We start from the raw sequence: 26,854 nt of genomic DNA, 5'->3' as shown, positions 1-26,854 counted from the left end.
TACATTTCAAGCATGTTCAAGCCAGCATCTGCAATCACTTTGAAGCAACATAACTCTGATTCAGTACCATGCATCCATGGCCGTAACTAGCGATGAGGACACCAAGGTCGTGTCCTTGGTTGTTTTTACATCAATGCTGATGCTCATGTACAAATTCTGGTAAAGTACAAAAGACTCCTTCATTTTCTCCGTTTTGCTGTCTAACATAGATTTGGAGTTTGAATAGTAAATACCAAGCAGTCATATCAATACTGCCAGCTGTGGCTTGAAACCGAAGTTTGTCCTCGGTAGAGTGTCAGCTCTGATTATGGCTTATTTTCTATTTCGATACTGGAGACTGTTCACATCTTAATAGTTATTTATTTTTGGAGAAATGTAAACTCGCTTCCATGCCGACACCTCCCCTACACTCGTCTGACTGGGCATTCTATGCACTATGCAATCCCTACAGAGAGGAGTGGGGGTAATACTGCACAGATCCTAATCGCTAAACCTGTTGCTTGCAAAGAATTTAAATAATGTTGCTTAGGATTTTTATTTTGCATTTGCAGTGTAAATTTGTACAGTGTTATTGCTGATGTAGTGAAATGGGGCTGGGATCGGGGTCCATTGTTGGTTTTCAATATTACGAGTGTTCTTTTAAATTACTCCCGGATCAGAGCTTGTGCAAATCTAGAGCAGGCATGCCTGGAAAATGCATTTGGTTTTAACTCCTGCCTGTTGCTTGAGAACATGCTGGGAAGAGAGGCTTGCACCTACTGTCTGTCATTTCCAACTACAGAGCGGCATGGTATAGGCACCAGACAACTGTTAGCTGCCCCACTACCTGGTTCTTGGCTTTTAGTTGTAATCTAGAAGCTCATTTTGTTTGGTGCAGAACCGTACCAGTTGGTAACATCAGGTGCAGCTGCTTTCCTGAAGGTAAGAAGTTTTCGAGGAGACAAAAATATGTAATTCAAATAAACTTTAAAAAGTCTGTGTGTGACTTAACAGTAAAGTACAGTAGGCTGTACGTTGTTATTACTCCAATTAGAGAACTAAAAAATAGAATGGACAAGCTTTTCTTATGTAAAATAAACACATTAAATATACACCTGTTTAACAATACCATACATGTTTTTAAATTGTGTGTTGCACGTTTATTCACAATTAAACAATTCATTTTATATTTCACTTTTTTAAAAGCGTAGGCAGCACCTTTCAAGATGTTGCCCTTTAGTAACCCTATCAATTGCACAAATGGACTCTGATACACTACATGTACAAACTCACTCATTTATTGATATAGGACGACCAGTCCTAACATACTATTTCCTTTTTATTAATTGTTTTAAAACACACATTTTTACAAAACCGTTTATCTACTGCATTGGCGGATCTTGCGAGAAGGAGGATACCGTCTTGCCTTTTAAAAGAAAATCACGATGCATGTTAAAACTTCTCCTTGTGGTTTACGAGTGCAGGCAGAGTATGTACAAGTGAATCAGCGATTAATAAAATCCACTATTGTACAATACATGGGGGGACTGGATAGGCAGGCAGAGAGTGTGCAAGCAAACTGCTATGACATGATCCAAAACATCATCCAAGAGCCGTCAAAGAGCCAAGAGAACTTCATTGGGAGCGTTGCACGTAGCAATACGCAGATCATCCCGTGTATTGCGAGATCTACATTAGCTCTAGTGCAAGGTTAGTCACCCCTGTCCCAGCAGGTCCCGTCAGTACTACAGGGAAATTGGGGAGAAGAAACTTGGAAAAGAAAAGAGTGGTTCTGAGTTCAGAGCTGGACTGAAGCAAGACGGGGCTGCAGCAAAGTCCCTCCTGTTACAAAGCAAAGTGCATTTCGCCAAAATGTTTCAAAGTAAAATCAATGATCACAGATTTACACTGTGTGTGTCCTGACACAACATTAAAATATATCATCATAATAATATTATTAATAATAAAAAACTTGCACCTCTATCTTACTTCAATTTGCCCATATGCTACCTATACATTCCTAGGACTGCGAGTGTGATTAAAAAACAACAAAGACAAATCCTTTGGCTGGAGGTATTGCGTTCCCCGTTCCTCGAGAGAGCATTGCAGGAGTGTGTGTGTGTGTGTGATAGTTATAAAACAGCCATTCGTTTGGACATTCTTTCAGGTATGAACACGTAGAGTCAAGTCGGTCGCACCAAACCCGCAGGCTATACCGGAGGTGGAGGGGCAGGTCTCTGAGGCACTGGCTGCTTGACAGGAGGAGGAGGCGGTCTGGAAAAAAGAAAGTCAAAACCACAACACTGAGTGGGTCTTTTTCCCCCCCAAAATGATTGTGTGGACAAACACTTCCCCCCTCCTCTTTTTCTCCCCAACGTCCAATTATGTTCCCTCTCTGCAGCAACTCCCCGCAACAGCTCAGGAGAACTGAAGATCCCACTGCCAACCTAAATCGCCTCTTTACACCTTTACACCCAGGAGCGCTACAGTAGACAAGCGGGATCTGTGCAGCGCAGTGAGAAGAAACAGAGTCCTGCTGATTCTACCTCCCAAACCTGCAGGAGAGCCTGAACCAACGTCATGCTCCATGTGGAATCCCCAGCAAAGATCAGGAACTTGGCACAGCGAGGACGCAAGCCTGCACTCCCCTGACTGTATGACTCACCCAGCACACCACATGACCAAGCCTTTACCAGGCGGGACTCGGAGCCCCTGGTGGGTATTTTCAAAAGTGGATGATGATTAAATGTACTTTTTTTTTTTTTTTTTTTTTTAAAGCGATTAACTTGTGCTTTATATATAGCGCAGCTTTGACTGCAAGACAACAAGCATGTGCTTCTGTACAGTGTAGGAACGACACTGTGCTGTACAAGGCATGCTCAATACACAAGAGAATGGAAGAGCACACACCTTAACGGGGTTGTGTGCGGATCCCTCACAGCATACGATGGCACTGCTGCCGTCCGACTTGTTTGCACAACCTGTGTGAAAAAACAGCACACATGACAATAGAGAGCTGGATCTGGCTTTACAAACACACTCTACATGCATTGCCCCCACTGCAGAGCCCAAATCACAGCATTGCACCCAATATTATTAACAGGACCGATTTGAGTTACTGTGCCCAACAGTCATTTAAACCAAGCATTTTGGTTTATTTAGAATCTGTCAAAACAATAGTGTGAAATCTGTGATACTAAATTAAAGGTTATTCAGCGTCAAATTATTAACTATTGCCCTACATCAGGAACCGTCATACTGGTGTAATACATTACTTCCTCTGGCTAGAAGTTACAGTAAAATTGCACACATTTAAAAGCAAGTGACTAACTTTCATCTCACCAGGACAGTCAAAATGAAACCAGTCATATCCTCCCTCCCACTACCCGTAATCTCTTCCAGTAAGCAGGGGAGGCTGCTGGCCGAGCTCACCATATGTTTCAACTTACCGCAGGACAAGGTGTTTTTGGATCATTCCCCTACATTTGCATTTCACTCAAATTTAAAGTCGACAAGTATAATAGCAAGCCATGTCAACCTCCAGCTCTAGCCATTATTACAATACAATCAGCAGACAGTTTTGCCATTGGACGGTGCTTTGCAGTAAGGCAATATTACAAAGCGGATATGCTTGGCAGTTTGGTATGGAGATACTGTACTTGGATCCTAAAGACACTTTCATTGTTGTACACTAATGTTACTAGACAGACTACTGAGCATGCAAGGGGATTATAGGTAAAAGTATGTAAGCCAGCATTTCAGAAACCACAAAGCTCGACAAGAAAACTGTCAGACATCTACTACATAAGCCAGGAACTGCTTTAGAAGCCATGCATGGTTTTTTTTTTTTTTTTTTTTAAATTTAGTCGTTGCCAATTAGTTTTTATTATTTTCTCCCCAATTTGAAATGCCCAATTATTTTTAGGCTCCGCTCACCGCTATCACCCCTGTGCTGACTCGGGAGGGGCGAAGATGAACACACGCTGTCCTCCGAAGCGTGTGCCGTCAGCCGCCCGCTTCTTTACACTCTGCAGACTCACCGTGCAGACGCCTCAGCGCTACAGCGTCGGAGGACAACGCAGCTCTGGGCAGCTTACAGGCAAGCCCGCAGGCGCCCGGCCAGACTACAGGGGTCGCTGGTACGCGGTGAGCCGAGGACACCCTGGCCGACCTAACCCTCCCTCCCCCCGGACGACGCTCAGCCAATTGAGCGCTGCCCCCTGGGAGCTCCCGTCCACGGTCGGCTGTGGAATAGACTGGACTCGAACCGGCGACGTCCAGGCTATAGAGCGCATCCTGCACTCTAGCGAGTGCTTTTACTGGATGCGCCACTCGGGAGCCCTAAGCCATGCATGTTTTACTGGTGACGAGAGCCTGCAGCTCAATGTTAGTTATTGCAAATTGTGTCGCTGTCAGATGAAGTAGGCATTTTAGTGGAATAAGTTTTCATGTGGGTGCCTCGTTATTACTTCAGAATAACGTTATGCAGATTCCACAAAAGGAAACTGGACAAGCATTCTCCAGCATGGAAAATCAAATGTTTATAACCCAGTCAATTTGAGGCTAATGGCTCATTTGCTTTTTTGGATTTTTTCATGTTTTAACTATCAAAAGAAGACGGAATTCCCCCAAATTAGACCAACACTCCTTAAAAAAAAAAAAAAGTCCTTTTGAAGGAAGATTTGAACTTAATGTGCATATGTTTGAGCACTGTGTAGCCTCGATACTGGATTAATGCCCACTCAGCTGATGTGTTCAGTTTCTGAAGAGCTTTGTAGATTTCAGTTTTGATACAATGAAGCAGTACACTGCCGACACAGAGCAACTCCCAGCCAGTCCACATCCCCCCCGCATTGAAAACCATTCATTCTCATTACCTCTTCTGGTGGTAATAACTGAACCTGGTGCTTTATACAAAAAAAAAGAGAGAGAAAACGGAGCCTTAGTGATTGTGAAAACGCAAGCCTGGTTTATCTAAATATGGATAAGTGACCCACAGACGAACAGTCAAGTAATATTAAAAATAAACAGGAATCAATGCAAAGAGTAAGCTGCTCTGTGGAGGGTATGGGAGTCAGCAACACTTGAACTGCTGGGCTTCAGATTTAATGTCTCCAATCCTGGTCACTGTTTTTCATACAAACCTTTTCTGAACTAACTTAAAACTGGATACAGGGGTTTGTCTGCACTATAGAACAAACCCTGCAGTGCACACTGTAGCCATGACGTTAGCTGGAGCATTGAATACTATATATTCTACACTGAATGCAGTATATATGTATTGCCCTGCTAAAATTATTAGGTTAGGAGTGAGGTTGTGTGATTCTAAGGCACATGCATGGAGTTAAATCATGGACTGACAGGTAAAAGGAAGCTATGTGTGTTCCCACTGCTACTTACCCCTTCTTTGACTATGTTGTTAGAGGCACTTCGTGGGGTCTGTCCTCTGCCTGCTGCTGGCTGAGCCCTGCCGTCAGACCTTATGAAAAAAATATATGAAAAACCCAATCACACTGCTAAATGCATACATCATAACCAATGTCTGCGTCATGATCCAGTAGACAAGCATGGTCTACATCAGTGCAGTCCCTGGTTATGAAAATGAGACGGTAGCAGGCAAGTATGGTTTCATCCAGAATCCCCACCTTCTGGTGCTGAAGAATGCCCTAAGCAATACCAAATCTGACAAGTAAATGTGACATACCAAGCAAGAAAAGAGAGACACAAAGGCAACTCAGTACAGGGTTGGAAATATGACTCACATTGCATAGCATTTTTTCCATTCCTAGTTTTACTTTGAGTTTAAGACAAGCAAGCTTGTTACCTATACACTGTGGCTAATAAAGCTTGTGTTAAAACCTGGAACGGGTGAAAACTGCTATGCAATGGGCATCCAATTTCCATCCCTGCATTATATCCCCTGATTTGATAGTATCAATAAAAACTGTACTAAAAGAATTTCCAAACCAAGTTCCATCACATGTGGATAAATCAGTCACTGCAAAGTTCATTCACAAACTTCTGTATTGTGTAAGAAAGCACCACTGTGTTACTTCTTCCCCTCGCCCAATGTGACACTGAAATGAAGATGATCGTGTTTCTAATCCCCACACACACGCACACAGCGCTTCACTCACTCGTAGGTCTGGGATCTCTTCTTCCTGCAGAATTGCCTCTTCAGCTCATTCCTCCTGAAGAAGGCGAACAAGCCGAGCAGCGAGAGAGGAACGATGAGGAAGAAGAAGACAAGCAGCCCGTCACGCAGAGAGTGATCCTTGTCTGGAGGAGAGAAGGGCCAACCTTCATGCAGACATTCCAGAAAACACACCAGCTCTACCTACTTTATATACGTGGGCACCAGATTCACGGAGCGTGCTACAGCAAGGAAGGATTCTATATACAGCTACGACCAAAGGTTTTACATCAGCCTATAACAGTGGCTCCCAGCCTGTGGTCCGGGAGAAAACTCCAGGTGCTCCGCAAACAACTCCCAAAATTCAGTTACACAATTCTTGCAAAAAACAATTTCTACACAATCACACGTTGTGCTACTAGTATTACTAAAGCAACACAACAAATAGCCTTAACCACGTGATATATAATAAGATATTTATGAAGTCTGCATTTTTCCTCCTTTTTTCTTTTATTACAGGTGTGTTTATAAAATTAACATTACAGCTCCTTTGATGCAATACCAAGCATCGCCTTCAAAGCCACCATTAATTGAAACAGCTCTCTAATGTTGAACAAAATACTAACTTAATAACTTGCACAGTATGAAGGCACATTTGTCTTGTCAAAATTAGACATTTAAAGGCTGGGAACCACTGCCCTACAGAATGACTTTATAAAAGTCGAATGAAACCTGCTGAATAATGTTACGCTAACATATTTAATCTCATACCGCTTTGCAGATTTCCATATATTGTGACATTTTGAAATCTAACATGAAATACTGCACTACTATCCTGAATTTTGCGATACATTTTTTCTTTGATTACATGATGTTAAATAAAAAATCTAAATTATGTTGATATAGGTTTTCAATCCTAAGATTCTAGGTGATGCGAAACCTTTGGCCATAGCTGTAGTACTACTCTGTGTTACAGTAATTTTTTCTACAATCAGTTCTTTTCTCAGTTTTAAAGTAAATGTTTAATGAAAATAAGAATCCTGAATGGAAATCATAAATATCCTGTTGGGTCGCATGATGCATTGTGCACCACTAATTGAATACTATATTCAAAAATCCATGCAAAACCTAAAATACCAACTCAAGTCTACCGTTTCATTATAAATGTCTCTCTAAACTTAATCATTTAAAATTGTTAAGCATGAATTGAGTTTAACCTTATGTGCGATTCCCCTTATAGAAGAGATGCATTCAATAATATAAAAGTTGTGTTCTGTATGTAACACCCAATATTAAGAAAGTACTTCGTATACATTCTGAGTTTAGTACAGTTCAAAATGATTTGAAGTTCTTCACTGTTTTGTCACTCACCATTGTAAGCGGGCCCACTGTCAACACTACCACCATACCCCTTGCTTTCACAGAATGGGGGAGCCCAGCCTTTATCACAATGGCAATTCTTATTGCTGTTACAGACCTAACAGGGAAGAAGGAACAAGGGAGAGATTTAGGACATGGTTTATTCCAAATATAACACACTGGTTACACACGTGGCCATAACCGACCATCCTGACCGACAGCCTTGGCATTTGTGTGGCACATTTGATATTCAGCATACCTTTTTATTTTTTGGATTGCTACTACTCTAAATTCAAGTTAAAATCCCAGTTGAACAGAATGAATCCCTGTTCTAAACAGTACTAGACAGATTTCTTGGTCAGGAATTTGTACATTACTCCTGCCATGCATTTAATACAACGTAACAAAAGCAGTGTTTAACAGCCAGCTTCAGTGCTAGCGCATTAGTTCTCGTGAGCCAAGTTCTTTACCCCGTGGGCATGGCACATCTTCTCCACGTCGCAGTCATATTTAAGAACAGCCGCATCCACGCATTGGTAATTCAAACAAACCTTCAGGGGGGATAAAAAAGGAGGAACCACTTTAAGAATCTGACTTCCATTATTAAATACTGTACAAGTATTTCCCTGTAAAATGATATACAAAGAATTGTGCTCCCGGGACTGCGCTGTACCTTGCCATCTTCACACCTGGTTCCTTCGTTCACCATGCCAGGGTCCGGCACATCAGAGCCCAGCAGGAAATCCACTCCCCAGCACTTGGTGTTCCCAATCGGAGTCTGGATGATAGAAGGCTGGATGCCAAACACTGGGAGGGTTTCCACATTCTCGCACTGCAGCTTACCACACATCGCGTTTCTGAAAACAGACAAGCAGCAAAACAATAATGTATGCAAATAAGAGCCTGCCCCAGTTTAAACTCTCTCAATGCAGACCCGTGTGCAGTCCTAGGGAAGTCAAAACTGCTTTAGTAGTATAGGAAAAATGCCCAAACAAAACAGCCGATCAGTAAAATAATTTGCATGTTTAATAACTGCACTGATGAATAAAGCAACAGCTGTTACCAATGCTGACGTCAGGGCTTGTCTCTGAGGTATCACACTAGTTCATGCACAGGTTCACAGAATTCAGATTGGACAATTTAATAAAAAGATGCAGTTTTGACATTTGGCCACTAGGTGGTGATGCAGATACAAATATCACAGCCTGTATTGCTCCCCAGTGTATCACTGTTTGGATTGTGGACTTAGTCAGACTCACCTGCTTTCACACCTCTTATAGCCATTACCCTGGAAACCACAGTTTCCAAATCTGTCTCCCTTCAGATTGACATCTTTGAAGCAAACTTGAGGAGCAGCCTTGGCTTCTGTGGAGTTAAATAATAAAACACACACATACACACACACACACACACACACACACACACACACACATCTTATAAGCCAACAGCAACAGATTGTGCTCTAAACTCTGGCTCGTGTTAATGAGTGCAATGTCTCTCAGCATTTGGGATAATCCTGTTGTACTACGGTGCAATTCCGATACACAAACATCACAAAGGCTCCCATTAACAGCAATGCACTGTTTGAGTTTACTTGGAGACTTATCTCCTTGTACACTTGATGAACCCTGGAGCTCAATGTTCTTCAAATTACTTTCTTTTTTTACTATTCCCTTTTATGCTAATCATTTTGAGTTAATAGAACTTTGCATTTTTTTTTTTTTTTTTTTAAATGTTGTGTTGTAGGAGTTCAGAAGCTGCTCTCGGTACCAATTGCCTGCCATCTTAAAAAGGGGATGGTAAAAACCATGAATGAAGTATTTCCATTTGCTTACTTGGTCCAAAGATAGCCTGGCACTGCCCGTCGTAGTGCTGGCACACCCCATTGTAACAGTAGGCTTTACTGTTTTTGCAGGGATGCCCGTCCTGCACAAAGACGTCAGGCTGGCAAAGCTGGGACGTCCCGTTGCAGTACTCCGGGAGATCACACTCGTTGCTGCTTCCTCGACACACAGTCCCCCCGGGCATGAACTGGGACAAGCGGGGGAACGACACGTGAGAAACTGACTACCTGTACCTTCCAACATAGGTTTCAAGCAGTCAAATAAACGCATCTATGGAAATGCAGAACTGTATCTTCACCTTTCGTTTATCTATCGCGTACATGAAACTCTAGGCACCATATTAAAAAAATGTCTTCCCATGTCTTATGTTTTCGGTTGTTCTACTTCGTCATCAACGTTTTACACTCTTCCCATCGAATTGGTATTGCCGTTTGCACGGCTGCTCCAAAACATGAACAATTTAAGATTACAGTAAGTGTTTTTAAAACACCCACCTTATTAAATAGATCCCTGATCAAAGTCGTTGTCAAGATTACATTGGCGTGATTTGCTGTGTCGGACAAACATCATGCTAGTTTTGGATTGCTCTTTGGAAGAACAGAATGACGGTTTGGAAGGCTTTGTATAAAATGCTGCACTGGCAGGTTGATATGAAAAGGACAAAATGTTAAAATGTGCCTCTGCCACTAAGCATTTTTAAACATGGACCTCTGAATTATCCATACAATGCATACACCTATCAGTAATGGCTTGGAAATAATGACTCTTTGAATGTCAATAAATAAGCCAGGCGCTGTGGTTTTCTACCAAAACCATACTGGGCCATAAGTTGAGCTCTGAGCTCATCAAGCCTCCATCACTGCTTCATACCACACAGCCTCACTGGTATTCCCTGCAAGTACAGACAAGGGCCAGCCCGGCTTTCGGCTTTCTGTTTGCATACCATTCACCAGTTTAGAGTGTTTATTTCTCTTACCTGACAATTTTTACAGCAGACGCCGTAAGCACACTGGGCCCCTCGCTTCAGCTTGCATGTCTTAGCTTCACAACAAGAATCCTTTTCACATTCCTATAGGAGAAGGCAGTAATCATTAAGGCTAATCTTTTGGTGGAGGGCTACGGTACATGGTTCATAAGATGACTGCTGTATGTCCTCAGCCCAGCTCCCTATGGATCGATTTCCACCTTGTAAAACTACTGTAATTGTAGAATGTCTCAGTAAAAGGCTCACCAGAATAAGCTCTGTGTTTTTTTTTTTTTTTTTACAAGGTTCACCCTGGGGACTGAAGCAAATTATTTAAAAATTCCACAATATCCACACCACAGATAATCGGGCCAACAAGACGACAAATCAGCTACCTTATTATAAAGCTAGCAAGAAACAAGCTGGGTTTAGGTTGAAAAACACAAGAGACACAGAAAGACAACTGGGCCTGTTATCTCTGAGTAAAATGAATGGTTGGGACAGGTTGTGCTGGTTGCGATGCCTACCTTGGGTGACCCGCAGTCACACTCCTCCCCCACGTCCACCAGCTTGTTCCCGCAGAAGGGGGGGCTGTAGGCCTCGTCGGGGTGGGGCAGGTTCAGCAGGCAGCTCCCCCCGTTGTTCACAATCAGCTTCTCAAAGTCATCAGAGCTGCAGGTACTGAAGTTCCTCGAGCCACTGGGACACACAAGAGAGCGTTCAGAAGCTCAGAGTGAAACGCTCCACATTCCCCCCCTTGATCATTCTCATGTTTACAGTCCTGTGAGGGCAAAGCTGGTCACCTAAGCCGGTGAAGCAGCCTCGTGTTACTGGCAGGCAGGCTCTGTACTCACGTGGCTCCGGAGTTCATGACACAGGCAGACACGCCACAGTGACAGTCTCTCCCATCATCATGGTTCATTCCCAGGTTGTGCCCCAGCTCGTGGGCAACGATAGACGCGAACATCGGGACATTGTTGTGTGGAAACTGCGTGGGAAGGCAGCGCACGGAACAAGTTAGCAAACTCCTTTAAATTCACCAAAAACAACACTATGCAAGAAATCCGAGGGACGCCCTACCGCATTAATCCCCCCGCCGTGACTCCTTGAACACACAGTCCCGACAAACGCCATTCCCGCTGTGCCTCCAAAACTCTTCTTTCTAGAAGTGGCGGGGAAAGAGAATAAACCCCAAACAGCTTAGTACTCCACACTCAGACTGAACCACAACTCTGGCAATCCTTCCGCGGGATTCTGCGATACAAACATTTGACCCTCGCCGTTCTTATGGATCTGAGCTGCACAGGATTGTAACTCACAGGATTAACTGGGCGCTGTCGTGTCTCCTGCGTCCTGCAAGCTCCTTCTCCCTCCACTGAACAAACCGCCCCAGCACCTCCCCCGCACTCCCATCGATGTTGATCTTATTCTGAAGATTCCAGATCTCCAGCCCCACTAGGACAATGCGTATGTTTAAGGCAATGTACATCTAAAAACAGGACAGGAGACACACAGATGATTTGAGAGTCTACTAAACCCCCACTTGCAGTCTGGCCAAGCCTTGAGCACTACCATTTAGAAATTGTGTAAGAAAAAAAAAGGAAAGAAAACTCCAAATGCAGACAGACTGGCTTTAAAACAGCAAAGCCAGCAGTTTAGGAGAAGTTCCTTGACATGACACTTTTGAAAGAGTGTTTGTTTTAAGAAATACATAAAGGATGCTATGGGTACTGTATCTATTCCACAAGGATGGTTGAATAACCGATGAGCCGCCAATCCTGGGTTGTTTGCGACTATCCTCACAAGTGAAATAAACACAGCACTTCAGGGAGGGAAATAAGACTCCAATTTCATAGCACTTTCACCCATTCCAGGTTTTAATATAAGCTTATTAGCCACGGTATATACAGCTATGGCCAAAGGTTTTGCATCACCTAGAATGTTACGATTGAGACAATTAAATATGAACATCATTTAGATATTTTACTGTAATCAAAGAAACTATAAAATGATATTGCAAAAAAGTCTACCGGAAGCCATAATACTAGTACAGTATTTCATGTTTGATTCTGAAATGTCACATTTTTCAATTTTTGTCATTTCTTCATCAATTACATGGAAACTACAAAGCAGCATGTAATTCAATATGTTACCGTAACATTAATTCAGCAGGTTTCATTCGACTTTATGAAGCAAAATTAGTTCATTCTATAGGGCGATACAAAACTTTTGGCCATAGCTGTAGGTGTGCCTTATTAAAAATCTGAGTAAAACCAGGAATGGATCTAACTGCTATGCAGTCTGAGTCTTCTTTCCATGCCGGTGCTCTGTGAATGTACTCTGTTTATGTAAGTGTCAGCAATATTTTTTTACAGTCTTGGCTCCGTCATATTCGGAGCATACTGGACCCTGGCAGCTCTGCAGTGTTGGACTCACACTGTCAATGTAGTTGGCAAGCTGAACCATTTCCTCGCGCACTGCAGTCTGGTTCCTGTTCGAAAAATCAAACTGAAGAAAAAGGAGAGAAAAAAAAAGAAACACTGCAGTGAGCAAGCAGAACAGCGTCTCAACGCCTGATTGCAATACAATCATTAGCTGACCCAGCATCTCACTGGGTTTTAGAAGACTGGTTTTTTCACTGATCAAATCCACTCCATCCTGCACGTTTGTGAGGCTGAGGAACGGCTATACCCATCTGATACCCACAGATAACATTTCACTTAATGTGATCTCTGTCAAAACTACATGAGTGTAAAGCTAAAACTCCCACACATCTAGTACTGATATGTAAAATTAGACCGCCTTATTATTATTATTATGATTATTATTTATTTCTTAGCAGACGCCCTTATCCAGGGCGACTTACAATTGTTACAACATATCACATTATTTTTTTACATACAATTACCCATTTATACAGTTGGGTTTTTACTGGAGCAATCTAGGTAAAGTACCTTGCTCAAGGGTACAGCAGCAGTGTCCCCTACCAGGGATTGAACCCACGACCCTCCGGTCAAGAGTCCAGAGCCCTAACCACTACTCCACACTGTTGCCTTATAGCACAAATAGTTTGCTAGGAAGGGATAAGCCTTGATGGGACAAACACACTATTCAGCAGGGGGATTGTTTTTGGGGGAAATGGTTTGTTATAAAATTTTGTGCCTGTTTCATTCCCTCAACATTATAAAACCTGGATCACCTTCTCATACCAAACGTCTGGGGAAAAAAAGAAATAAAAAGAGAAGATTCGGACACACTTACCCGCTCATTATCCACAACCAGAAATAGCTCCACGTACCGTGTCTGGGGTAACACATCTCTTTTTCTCTTAAGTAAGAAAAAAAAAAAATCTTATGCAACACAGAATGCATAACTTTAATGTCACATCAATGATTCAATAGCAACACAAGTGCTTTAGTTTGTACAACAGTAATTAATGATGACAATTGTAACACTCACTATAAATCAACTCATCAGATCTTAGTCAGGGTTATTCTACTGGTAGTGAAGGGCAAGCCTATCCTCTACCCAAGCGCTACATATTTGATCAGTGTAACCTTCATATTCATATAAGCTTCTTACTCTCAGTAGCTGGGTCACGCTTGGCAGATCAAAGTGTGCCGTGTGCTGCGTGTCTTGTGTCTCTGGGTGTGTGTGCGGCACTCCACACGCTGAAGGCTGGGACTGGAGGTTTTCAAGGCGATAGATAAGGTGTTGAAAGGTAGAGGAAGAGTCCAGGGGCTCTATTCCATAGCTGGCATTGGCGGTTTGCAGAATCCCCCTGCGCAAGGAAACATACAGAAAAGGGAATTACTGAATCACACAAATACAGAAAGCAAAGCAACACCTAGACATACAGTTAGCCCAGTTTACTGTACTGATTACAGCCAAACAAGGTCACACCAAGTGGGGGTGGGGTCGATCAAGCCCTAAAGTCTAGAGAGCCCTTGAAACCAGCTTTAAAAACTTATTATCTTTTGTCCAGGCCACCTTAATGCATGGCGAGTGGAGAGGTCAAGTGGAAGAGCCAGTGTTGAGCATTATCGAGAATTTGAAACACTGTTAATGAATGCGCTGGGAAGATGCTCTGGGAGTTTATCATGGAAAAGCACAGGCTGTATGGTCTTCCTCCTGCTGTTTGGATAAGGAAATACTTCACACCCAGCACAGTTATGAGCAGGAAGCGAGACGGGCTATCATGTGTTTCCAGGTAATGTTGTGATATTTGGGACCACTGCCAGCGACAATTCAATACGCGATTTAATTCACTACACCGATTGAGGCTCAAACGTTTGTCTGCTTATATTAGTACCTTATAAAAATTGTACCAAATGCCCACGCAAAGTTTCAGGTAGGTGATTCTGACATAGCCTTGGAATCAATGGTGCCATGTAATTAAAACAAATAACTATATATTTATTATTGTATTCATGAAAACATGTAGAAAATTACAGAACACAGTAAAAATTAATATGTATTTATTTCTAAAATGGGGAACCTCTTGCTAATTTTTCAGATTTTTAGCTTGTGAACCGTCTTAAGTAAATCTTAAAAGTTTGACACACGTGGATTAACCAGAAGCGCTCTTGAAAGCAGTGGGTATTATCAGCTGATGTGTTTGCACATTTCTGTAGCGTTAAGGGCTTTAATTCAATTAAAAAAAGAACACAACCCCCCCCCCCGCCCATGTCTTCTAGTGCAAGCGCAACAAGGAACTCCACATGTGCAGTTACCTAATGCCATTCGAGATCTGCACACAGCCAAGACATTTAATAATCGTAACACCTTCCTTTAAATCTCTGACCCGCTTCCTTTCCCCTTTGACCTCAGTGCAGCACTGATACAGCGGTGCTCTTACCTGAGTCCAGAGCAGGTGCTCAGTGCCACCATGGAGTTGGGAATATCCTCCACATAACCCTGATAATGACAATGGTGCTGAAAGAAACAAAAAAGACAGAAGCTGGGAACTATTTTGTTTCATAGACCGTTTCCCATGGAGCGATTGCATTTCGTTCCTACTGCAGTACGAAACCTGCAAAACGGCTATAGCCATTCAAAAAGGAAAATCACACACAATTTATAAGGGATAGAGCTATTAGCTGCAACATGGGGAAGAACAAAAACAAAAATACATGCACAAATATTTTACCCCACTCAAATATATTTTCATTATACAGTAGACCCTGATAAGGTCGCAGGAATGGAAATACTAGACTCCTCCTGCATAGCAGTGTCACCCATTTGAGGGTTTACTACAAGCTTGATTAGCCAGAGTGAAAAGGTAACGTCTTAAAACTCACAATGAAACCAGGAGTGGATCCCACTGCTATGCAATGGGAGTCTATTGTCATCTCTGAGATCAGATATAGACATCACATTAAAAGCGGCAATATTGTTTATATTTTGGTTAGAAGAAATAGTATAAAAATACACAAGCTGATACACGCACAGAATACAGAAGGAGCAGAGAATTCAAACAGCAAACCGCTCGATATCCAAAGAGAATCAGGATCCAGAAGAAAAGTAACTGAAACTGAAAACTCACCGTTTTATTAATTGGCTATGTTTGGGCCATTTTAATAATCAGCCAGGTAGACAGCCTAGCGATCTCTACCATGCTATCTAAAGAAGGCAGAAGCCGAAACATAGCCAATTAATAAAACAGTGAGTTTTCAGTTTATTACACTTCATTACACATGTATACCGGTATATAGTTTGTTTTAAGGTTGGCCCGGTAATTCGACAAGTCAGGGTTTCTGTATATCCCAGACAGCATGTTGAACTGAAGTCTTTAAGCAATGACAAGGTCCTAAGAAGACGATCAGGAGGTATGGTGACTAACAGGGCAAAGGGCCTTGGGTTGTGGCCATTTCTCTGTGGTTTCTGACTGGAGAGATGATGAAATACAATCTGCACAGCATCAGTGTGAGACATACCTTTATACAGGGTTTGTATACCTGTGAAATATGATGAATTGCTCTTTTCTACTTTCACTGCAAGGTCTTGAAACCTTGTGATTAATTATTGTTTAGTTAGTCCAATAAAAGGTATCCCCTCTCCTTCTCGTTGTCCATCATCTCTGGACTGATGCGACTACCATTTCATCTATCAATGACCCAGAACTATAAAACACTGATATAGTAATACAAGAAAGGTATAAAATTCAATGACAAGCGTTTAAACATTTCAACTTTTTTTTCTCAGTGCCAGCAATCAATGGCACATTGAATCTGAAACATTTCTTTTAGCATTGCTACTTAATCACACTGCTGTACACTTCTGCAATTTATTCAGCAGGGGCACACAGCTGATTGAAATAGTTACAACAACTCCTGAAAAGACAAGTCCGCCTTGAAAATGTCAACACTCAGTGCACTGTACTTGGCAAGAGATTAATTTGATAGACAGCCAAAATAGTCTGAGCTTCCAAAATAGACAGACCTAAAAAATCATAGACTGTAACAGAGTTTACAAACAAGTCATTGTTCAGAGATAAGCAATCCACTTGCGGTAGCCACCATTACAAATGCTCAGAATGTCGAACGAGAAAAAAAAAGGAGGGGGTCGACTGGCACTCTTCCTTTAAAAATATAATATTTTCCACTGCCAACTGTGAATGGGAGTTCCCAAGGGGCGGCGCACAATTGGCCGAGCAGCGCCCGGGTGGGGAGAGCTTAGGTCGGCCAGGGTGCCCTCGGCTCACCGTGCACCAGCGATCCCTGCAGATTGGCTGGGCGCCTGCAGGCCTGCCTGCAAGTTGCCCAGAGCTGTGTGGTCCTCCGACGCTGTAGCTCTGAGGTGGCTGCATGGCGGGCCTGCAGAGTGAAAAGCAGCGGACGGCTGACGGCACACGTTTTGGAGGACGCGTCTGTCCGTCTTCGTCTCTCCCTAGTCAGTGCGGGGGTGGCAGCGGTGAGCCGGGTTGAAATAAAATAATAGGGCTTTCCAAAATGGGAAGAAAACGAGATCCCGAATTTTAAAAATAAATATCGACGTCGGATCAAAAATGTCACTCTTTCATGTGTTAAAAACCGAAAGGTTATATATAGAATGGTTAATCACAGGTCATGTGTAATCCCAATTACAAAATCTGAGGCATGCACGTAGTGTAACTTCTCCAATTTACTCAAATGATGCCTCAATATTAAGCACTGGCTCACAGTACTCTGAATACTGTCTGCTAACTAACCTCACCTCCCAGTTCTAGTACACTGGACAAAAATATTTTTCCCAGAACACTGCCATTAAGATCCTACTCACGTGACAAAGGAGGCGCTGTGCTGTACACTGTAGGAGTTTTTCTACAAGCCTGTAACACAATGCCCAAAATGTTTTTTGAAGGGGGAAGGAACACCAGACTCGGCAAGACTTTCTGCTTTCTGTTTGTTTTCCTTTTAGTGAATTCCGGAAATTCTTCCCACTTTTTTTTTTTTTTTTTTTTTTTTTTTTTTTTATTTGGCTAGTTCTTGTAAAGTCTATTTACTGTGTATGTAAGAGGAGCTTGGCAGCATGTTGTAAAGTCTAGCCGACACACAGCATTGTGAAATTACACAGCGGGTCAGGCATGTGCCCAAGCCAAAATGTCTTTGATATCAATGGCAGTGTTTTCAGTCAAAGGTCTTTTAAGGGGAGAGAGAGAGAGAGAGAGAGAGAGAGAGAGAGAGAGAGAGAGAGAGAGAGAGGGAGGAGACAGTATCATTCATAACCTCTAACTGCTGAAAGTAGTAGCAGAAACTTGCCCAATTAAAAGTTTGAGATCACAAGGAGACTTCATGTCCTACCAGACTCGAAACAACATACCACAAATGGATACATACTTTAATATATTAATTTAAAACTTAATACGCTTTATCAAAAAAAAATCACACAATGGAAGAATTAATTAGCAAACAATTCTTTAATAAAAAAAGGCATGGGTCCGATATAAAATGAGCAAAAACCAAGAGAGTTTTTAAAACTGATCATGTGTATACAGTTTGCCCTGACATGTACACTTCAGATTAGCACATCAGCAATGCAAGAACGCAGAGCTGTCCAACCCTACCAGGGAGTTGTTAGAGCCACTGAATAAAATGGAGAAAAAAAATATCGAGTTGACCAGAAAGCCTACTACATTGTTGCAACCACTGCACACACCGCTTCAGCAGGCTTCCATTCATAAACGTTGCATGTTTAAACATACATTTTGCTGCATTGACCTATTGTGCAGCTCAGTGAGCAACGTACAGTATTATTATTATTATTTATTTCTTAGCAGACGCCCTTATTCAGGGCGACTTACAATTGTTACAAGATATCACATTATTTTTACATACAATTAACCATTTATACAGTTGGGTTTTTACTGGAGCAATCTAGGTATAGTACCTTGCTCAAGGGTACAACAGCAGTGTCCCCTACCAGGGATTGAACCCACGACCCTCCGGTCAAGAGTCCAGAGCCCTAACCACTACTCCACACTGCTGCCCTATATATATATATATATATATATATATATATATATATATATATATATATATATATATATATATATGCAAGCTTAAAAGGCACCAGTGAACCAGTGAGATGCACAGTGCCATCTAAAAACTTTGACATGCCAGGAGACGTCAGGCGTAAGATGTGCTTTAGCTTATATATAGGTTAAGATGGGCACGTATTTATTTTTTTAAACCTCCCCCCCAGGATACATTCTCCACCGCTCAGTTTAAGAACCGCTGGTTACCTACAGCTCAGCCACCAGGATGCAGCAGTTTATCTAAAATTAACCCATACAGGCGAATGGAAAAAGCTACAAGAACTCTGAAACTTCAGTAACAGCCCACTCAGCAGACAGGCATGCAAATTTTTCATTTCCTTCCTATTTCTGTGCGTCCCATTCTTAGAATAGAGAGCACTGCAGAGGCAGCGGAATCAGCATGTGGAAAGTGAGAGACTGTATTGAGCGGATATGAGCAGGACAGACCCTGAAACCCTACCTGCATCTCAGGCTGCTTGGAGATCAAGGCCCCCTCCTTGGAGTAGGTAAACACGGTGAAGTCCTTTGGGAGAAACTGTCTGCAAAACAAGAGCAAAGCCTTTAGTAAAAGCAAATGTAATTAAGAAACAAGCGTGGGACAAGTCCAGCATCTTAAAGTAGCTTCAAATGTTCGTTTTGTGATCATTAGGAGTGTCTCTTTACATTAATAAGCCCAAGCACAATCTAGCGCAGGGCGCCTTTAGATCAAATCTCCTTTTGTATTGCTGTACACTAGAGTGCTGGCTCTCAAGTCTATAATGATACTTTAGCCAGCGTAACTATGATTGTAAATGCATTTGCGGTGGGGAACCAGAACTGAAGAGCAGATCCTGAACTCATGTAAAAACTCCTTAATATTTACATAAAACTCAGCATGCAAGTGATTGCAATTACAACTGTCTGCACTACAATAAAGCTACAGGAGTCATAGGCATGAATTTATATATGAATTTAAATTTACACCAGTCCACTTTCCCCTCACCCCCCATGAGTTAGGCAAAGTGGCTCCATGTTATTCACTACATAAATATAAAAAAGGTTAATGCTAAAATCAATCTGGGGCAGCCAAGACAGAAATGCTGACTGAAAGAGCAGCTCCATTTCCTCACCGCTACGCATTAACTTCCTGACAACCCTGTATATACTGGCTTCTCAAAAAATCAGCATCTATATGCATAAGCTGGCAACACTGAGACACTAATGATCTAAAGGGCAGATCTTAACTCTTTCAGTACCAAGGAGGTGGTTTGTTCAACCTAAGAAGCCACAGAATTATTTTAATAATAATCATAATAACCTTTTGTGCAAGAGTCAAACCATAAAAAATAATAACATCACAAGGGAACCCATCAAAATGCTTTAAAAAAAAAAAAAAGGTTTAATTTACAGAGGCGAGGAATCACCCTGAGCGGCATTATCCATGATCAGTTATCCCGGGATCACCCTTAAAAATAGCTTGTTGATGAAATCCAGGTGGTTTCCCAGTGCAGGCTGATCAGGAAAGATAACACTAAGATAACTAGCTGAATAGTTTCAGTGTCTTATTGAAAAATATATTGAAATGGGCACAAAATGATATGAAGAAACCTCTCAAACTTGATAAAGCAATGCTTGATTAGATTCAGAACTGGATATCAAATTCAAGCTCTCATGTTTCTACCGCAGTGTCGAACATTGGTAGCATTTTGCAGGGAGTAATAAAAAGAAATCACTGGTACTTACTCATTCTTTTCCAGGTGGACAACGTGGTCCCTTCCTTCTGCTTGTATGACGTACGACACCTGCAAAGCAAAGTCAAAAGCATCACTGCCGAGTTTGGCCTCCTGAAGTTCAAATCAAAACCGGCTGACGTGTTCCAACACCTTCTTGAGTGTCTTGAACTGTAACAGTGAGACGTGGGGAGGCTGCATTGCCGCTGATCTGTAGTATTTGACGGGCTTGTGGAGTGAAAGGTTTAACGAACAAGCTTTTAAAATCTCCACCTTTACCAACATGTTCACCCCCTGCTTTGTATTGTTTAGTTTAACTTTGAAACACTACTGAGAAGTACAACCCAATACGAGCACTCCTCCAAAAGAATTTCATGTTGAAAGTCACCTGCTCCATGGTTTGAATAAAGCAGGATGGCAGAGTACGGGGATCAAACTAAAATTGGACAAAACAGGGAGACTCCACTAAGTGCGGAACGACACGGAGAAGGGGGCTGTACCCTCGGAGGGAGAAAATTAATACAACGACAAGCAGGGAGGTAAAAAAAAAAACCCTAATGAAATGACAGCGTTGCCAAATTAACAGGTTTTCTCACTTTCCTCTAGTCCCAATACCTGGAGCGAGTTCAGCCACACACCAACAGGAAAAGGCATTAATCCCCGCAGAGTGGGAAGCCGATGCCAAGGTACCATCTGCCACCGTCACGGTGTGCTGGCAGAACAAAGCCCAGGAATGTGAACACCTTCACATCTCTAGATCAGGATCCATGGGGGCTGCGATCGGAGTCTTTGAATGACTTTTCTAACGTCTCCTCCATAACTTTAAAATGCAAGTTTGACACACAGACAGAAAGATGCTTTATAAACTGTCTCATCAGATTCTAATAGTTGGTCAAAAAGAATAAGCAGGTTTCATCCCAATTGAACAGTAATCCTATAGATATACACGCATCCCCAGAGGGAGATATCAGTTCGGCTTGTCACTTTAGCCGAAATTCACACTTTTTTTTTTGTTTTGCTTTTAGCTCTAATCCAAAAATCAATTGCCTGCAAATATAGCTAACCTTTTAGGTCCTGTGTGATTACTACTCAAGTATAAGGCTCCTCTGTATGTGCACGCACTGGTGTGATCAGTCTGTGTTAAGGTGACAGAGTTCAGCTGCTGCTCTTCAGTCCTAGTTGTCTACCAGAGACACGTGTAACACAGGCTAGATCAGCTAAACTATCTTTATAGTAAAAGGCCCAAGCACACCCTAGCACACAGATTTCTCTTTACACATAAAGCAGCCTTTAGCAAAACCATATTTAAGTGCCACGTTTACTCTTTGGCCCCCCAGACTGTTCTAAGACGTTTGCAATATTTCGGCTTGTCTGGAGAATCCTAAATACCAGGATTGAACAGCCTTCCTAATTCCATTCAATCGTGTGACAATGTGACTTGTCAGCTCTGCCAGCCCCACCTACGCTCTGTTGAGTGGGGCTGGTTGAGTTGAAAGGTCACACTGTCACGTGATTAAGGAGTAAGGAAGGCTGTTCGGTCCAAAATCAAATGAATGCAGACAAGCTCAAATGAATGCACAGTAAAAGCAGATTGTGACCCAAGAACCACTCGGAATGAATGCAAAACACCATTAAATACTGTAGTTTGGAAAAAAAAAGCAATTAAAGCCACACACTCTAGCTAAACTGAAAGGTAAAGTGCACTGTAATCACATGTTCCCATTTTATTTTTCTATCGTGCAAGTTATTTCCATTACCACATCTTGGTTTTCTAGAGCCACCATGCTGCTGCAGCAGCTGTGCTTGACAGGTGGCTTTTTTAAAGCAGCCTATAGAAACTGCAAACTCCTTTTAAATGCCCCCTATTCTGTGGTGAAAACAAGCGCTTGACGTAGCGAGGAGAGCAGGCAGTGCCGCAGGTTTAATAGGACGGGTCTCAATGTGCAGCACACTGTCTTGTAGACAAAAGGCTAAACCAAAGTGGCGATGTAGCTTTTTAACATTACACAGCCAGTAACTCCCATCAGTAACCACAAAGTAACCACTGTTTCCTGCTTTGTACAATTGTGCAAATATATTAGATGCTTTAAGAGTGATCTGGTACACAAACAAATGCATTTATGGACCCCCGCCAAAGGTGTAAAACATGCGTTGGCACTTCCTGTTGCTACAGAATAAAACAGGAAATGGCTAGGATAGTTTAAAGCACTATTAACACAGAAGGATTAAACACTGAATCTGAGAGACTTGCAGCCTTTAAGGATACATTGTGAGGTTTTGGAACCTCAACCTAAAAGCCTACATGATTTCTGGCAGCGAAAGAGATTTTATTTCCTACTCTCTGTCCTCTGGTATGCGGTCAGCTGTCCATGGGCCCAATTCTGAATCAAGTGCACAGGCAAGGGCACGTTCTCTGAGAGAGTAAATCAAGCGTATAAAACTGGGAAGCAATAAGAATGCTGTTGGCTGTTCCCAGTAGTGTCCTGCTGGTTTTACATCTAATAGTACTCCTTTCTGAAACTGTTCCTTTGCGCTTGCTTCAGAAAAAGCCATTGCGTACAAACAACATTGTGAGACTATTTTAAATACACATGCAACTGCAAACGTCAAAGCAACTGTGCCCTATGTGGATTAACAAATGTTTCCATTTTAAAAAGGTTGAAAGCATCAGCACAGTACTGTTGCAAGTCCAGTAATAACAGGGGTAAGCCTGGCAACCACCTGTGGAGAATGTAAACCAACTGGTCTGCTAACAAGATACAAGATGTGCTCTTTCAGGTATAGCGCCAAGGCAAGCCTATGGTGGAAATGTAAAGGGCATGTTTAGACTAATGGCAAGCCCACCATTTTTAGGGGGGTAGTATACCCTAATCCACAGAAGTTAGATTTTTAAAGCTCTTTTGCCAGTAGTCCTACATTGACGTCTTATGCAATGCAAAACTTTACATGTCATGGAACGTACTGTAGTAAACAGACACAAGTAACTTTATTTAACACTAAAACTAAAACAGTTGGATACTCCAGTCTAGCACAGGCCCTGACAGTTTAAAGCTCATATTTGTTGTCCTGAAACTTCATTTCATGTTTTATAGCCTTGGCTGTGATAAGCACTGCATGTTGTCAGTCTGCCAGACCATGCTGGACACTAGATTTACTGCACAATGGGACATCTCCAGGATAATTCACATGCGCTCGTCAGAAGGAGGACATGTCATTGATAAGAGAACAGTCCAAAGGATATATGTCCTGCAGCTTGTAGCAAAACCTAGAGTAAGCTGATAGCATCAGTTTCACAGAGGGTTTCACTGACCCTAGCACTATTCTCTGATTGCCTGAATTAAGGGAGAATTAGCTAGTCCAAGACAGTGACAGTGACACTGTAGGCTAAATGTTAGGTAATGTAGTCCAAGGAGGACTTGATTTGATCAGTACTGGGCTGCTGTTTTGAATGGGGTTCTATTTCCTACACTACTACAGCACACTGATATTTTTAACAATTATTTTTATTCATTTTCCAATTTTCTCCCAATTTGGAATGTCCAATTATTATTATTCAACCTGGCTCACCGCTGCAACCCCCAAATTAACTCGGGAGCGACGAAGACGAGCACCCGTGTCCTCCAAAATGAGTGCCGTCAGCCGTCCGCGTTTTTCCCCCACTCTGCAAGTCCGCCGTGCAGCAATATCCAGAACTTACAGCGTCGGAAAACCATGCAGTTCTGAATTGCCTACAGAACGGCCTGCAGGCACCCGGCCAGCCAACCTAACCCCTACCCCGCCCGGGCAGCGCATGGCCAATTGTGCGCCACCCCCTGGGATCTCCCGTCCATGGTAGGCAGTGGCATAGCTTGGATTCGAACAGGTGATCTGCAAACTATAGGGTGCATCCTGCACTCCGAGTGGAGTGCCTTTACCGGATGCGCCACTCGGGAGCCCCAGCACTCTGATATTTTGAGTGGAGTTCTCTTTCCTATACTACTACAGCTCTCTGCTGTTGTGAGTGGAGTTCTCTTGTACCTGTATGCAGGTGTACAGTGCTGTAGGAGTTGTACTGTAATACTGTACCTTTTTGGAGACAGCATTGTCAAGGTCCCGCTTTGCTTTTCCTATTAACTTTGGAACTGTTACTTCATACGAAGAGAGATGCGAGGTTTGGGAAAAAGCCGAACCTGTTAATTAAAAGAAAAACCAACAGTCAGTGTACAGGTTGACAAAATGTACGCTTCTGTATCCAAGAGTGCACAAATTATAGAGGTTTCACAGGGAAGTCTCAAAAGTGATGACTGTTCTGCTGTAGATCTCCAACCCAAACTTTCCCCAATTGAATGAGAGGCAGTAATCACTGGGGAATGGACAAGCAGGTCACGTTATTGACAGTGTTATGGCAGGTGTTTTAGATTTTGTCCATGTACAGATTCATCCAAAACTATAAAAAACACAATGGTAATCTATCTAGTATGACAAAAAAAACACTTCTGTTACAAATGTTTCAACTCAATGTTGAATTCTAATATACTTGTATAATATTGCATACATATACCGGGTGCTCCATAAGTCAGGCATAGAAGACACTGTCATATATTCTGCCGATAAGGATGTTCTCAGTTAAATCTGGCAGCCACACCCCATTGACTAGCTGCACCACACAGCAAAATGAATTACTTCCTCTTTGCTGAAAGACATGCCACACTTCTCCAAAAAGTCAATATTAACAATAATGCCTTCCTTATGTGACACTGTAGCACACAATAGGATTACTACAAAAAAATGACTGGTTGATTACTTTGTTTCCAACACATTAGGTCAGAGCTACATCTGTGTCACAGAGCTTGTTGAAAAGCTCAATAATGTAATCAACATGGATTTGAAAAATGCATCTGGCACCAAAGGGGTTAACTCAGTTATTCCTTAACTGTGAAACAATGCAGGTTACACTTGAATCTATTAAAAGCAATAAAGAAAATCACAGAAAAAAAACAATATGCCACGTCTGTCCAGAGAGCAGCGCCTTCGTGTGATCGGCATGTTGGAGGCTGGACTAGGCCAGCGTGCCGTCGCTCGCCGTCTTGAGTGCTCACAGCCAGCAATTTCAAACCTGGCGAGATAGTATAACCAGACACACACTGTCAGTGACAGCCCACGAACTGGGAGACCATGAGTCACAACACCTGCCCAAGATCAACAGATCATGTTGCAGCCTCTTCGTGTTGTCAATTGTTAATTAGCACAATAAAAAGTCACTGCACCTGCTCTAAAACAGAGCTTGTCATTTTTCGATAACATCTAGTGAATTTTATCCAAATATAAGAGATAAGTTTCTTTTGATGCTCAAATATAAGTGATGCGTTTCTTTTGATGCTCAGTATATATGCCAACAGTATGCATAATACTAAAAGTATGTAGGCCTCAGCTACGGCCACAAGTTGTGCATCACCTAGAATTTTAGAATCGAGACATAAAAATAAAATCTAAAGGAACATAACTTAGATATTTTTTTTAACATCATGTAATCAAACAAACTACAAAATTATATCGTAAAAGTCTACCAGAAACCATAACAGTTGTACAATATTTCACGGTAGATTCTGAAATGTCATATTTTTTATTTGTCAGTTTCTCGTGAAGTATATGGAAAACTACAAAGCGGTAAGTAATTCAATAAGTTAATGTAACATTATTCAACAGGTTTCATTTGACTTTATGAAGCAAAATTAGTTAATTCTGCAGGGGGATGGTAAAATTTTGGCCATAGCTGTACATGTGGAATTCATCCAGAAGACAGGGCCACTGATATGCACACTGAACTTAATTTGTGTGAATGGGATTTTCACCCATGCATGCTATCGACTGGTGTTCTATTCAGCATGCTACCATGGAAACATATTGAGCAGAATACATATTCCACATGCTCTGCAGCTGACACAGCAGTTTGACAAACACTAAGGGCATGTAAATAAAGTGATTGCTATTTAAGAATGGAGGTTTATTTATTTATTTATTTATTTATTTTTTTAGTGGCAGTGGTTACGGTTCCATTGTTACAAAAAGGGGAGTTTTTCGCTTTGAGAAATTTATCACTAGGCAGTAAAGACAGCCCACAATGACACTTCCTCTCACAGGAACCCCCAATGATGTATTACTGCTAGTCCTTTACAAGCAAACAGAGTGACCACAGGATGTAGGGTATGTTTGTTTCTGGTCTTTGGTGTTCATTTACTTCCTGCTGCGCATTCTACTTGTTAACAGTTTGGTCTGTTTTACAACTTCAGTCCAATGAAAGGCCATACGCTGGAGTCTTGAGAAAAGATTAGAGCTATAAATAGATCAAGGTTCTTATCAAAGGTGTTGCAC

At 42.0% G+C, this 26,854-nt stretch overlaps 1 protein-coding gene across 2 annotated transcripts in view; it reads right to left on the bottom strand.

Moving 5' to 3' along the window:
• Window positions 1-1,261: 1,261 nt before the first annotated feature.
• Window positions 1,262-26,854, bottom strand: part of LOC117397858 (disintegrin and metalloproteinase domain-containing protein 9-like) — a 29,165-nt gene continuing 3,572 nt past the window's right edge. Inside the window, exons 2-23 of one of the 2 annotated variants that reach the window (XM_059013762.1) lie at window positions 24,569-24,672; window positions 20,517-20,575; window positions 19,255-19,333; window positions 15,138-15,214; window positions 13,862-14,060; window positions 13,541-13,606; window positions 12,716-12,787; window positions 11,599-11,768; window positions 11,360-11,441; window positions 11,134-11,267; window positions 10,807-10,978; window positions 10,292-10,384; window positions 9,307-9,502; window positions 8,731-8,836; window positions 8,145-8,328; window positions 7,942-8,022; window positions 7,484-7,589; window positions 6,117-6,258; window positions 5,380-5,458; window positions 4,857-4,886; window positions 2,890-2,960; window positions 1,262-2,253 (exon numbers count right to left, since the gene is read on the bottom strand). In XM_059013762.1, coding sequence (XP_058869745.1) covers window positions 2,190-2,253; window positions 2,890-2,960; window positions 4,857-4,886; window positions 5,380-5,458; window positions 6,117-6,258; window positions 7,484-7,589; window positions 7,942-8,022; window positions 8,145-8,328; window positions 8,731-8,836; window positions 9,307-9,502; window positions 10,292-10,384; window positions 10,807-10,978; window positions 11,134-11,267; window positions 11,360-11,441; window positions 11,599-11,768; window positions 12,716-12,787; window positions 13,541-13,606; window positions 13,862-14,060; window positions 15,138-15,214; window positions 19,255-19,333; window positions 20,517-20,575; window positions 24,569-24,672 — 2,366 coding nt within the window. In that variant the 3' untranslated portion in view covers window positions 1,262-2,189. The remainder of the gene's footprint in view (window positions 2,254-2,889; window positions 2,961-4,856; window positions 4,887-5,379; window positions 5,459-6,116; window positions 6,259-7,483; window positions 7,590-7,941; window positions 8,023-8,144; window positions 8,329-8,730; window positions 8,837-9,306; window positions 9,503-10,291; window positions 10,385-10,806; window positions 10,979-11,133; window positions 11,268-11,359; window positions 11,442-11,598; window positions 11,769-12,715; window positions 12,788-13,540; window positions 13,607-13,861; window positions 14,061-15,137; window positions 15,215-19,254; window positions 19,334-20,516; window positions 20,576-24,568; window positions 24,673-26,854) is intronic. The other variant, XM_059013763.1, reaches the window with a different exon arrangement.

This window comes from Acipenser ruthenus, chromosome 46, assembly GCF_902713425.1.
Source record: "Acipenser ruthenus chromosome 46, fAciRut3.2 maternal haplotype, whole genome shotgun sequence".
Lineage (NCBI taxonomy): Eukaryota > Metazoa > Chordata > Actinopteri > Acipenseriformes > Acipenseridae > Acipenser > Acipenser ruthenus.
The sequence above is the reverse complement of the archived record's forward strand: the minus strand, read 5'-3'. Positions and strand labels throughout refer to the sequence as shown.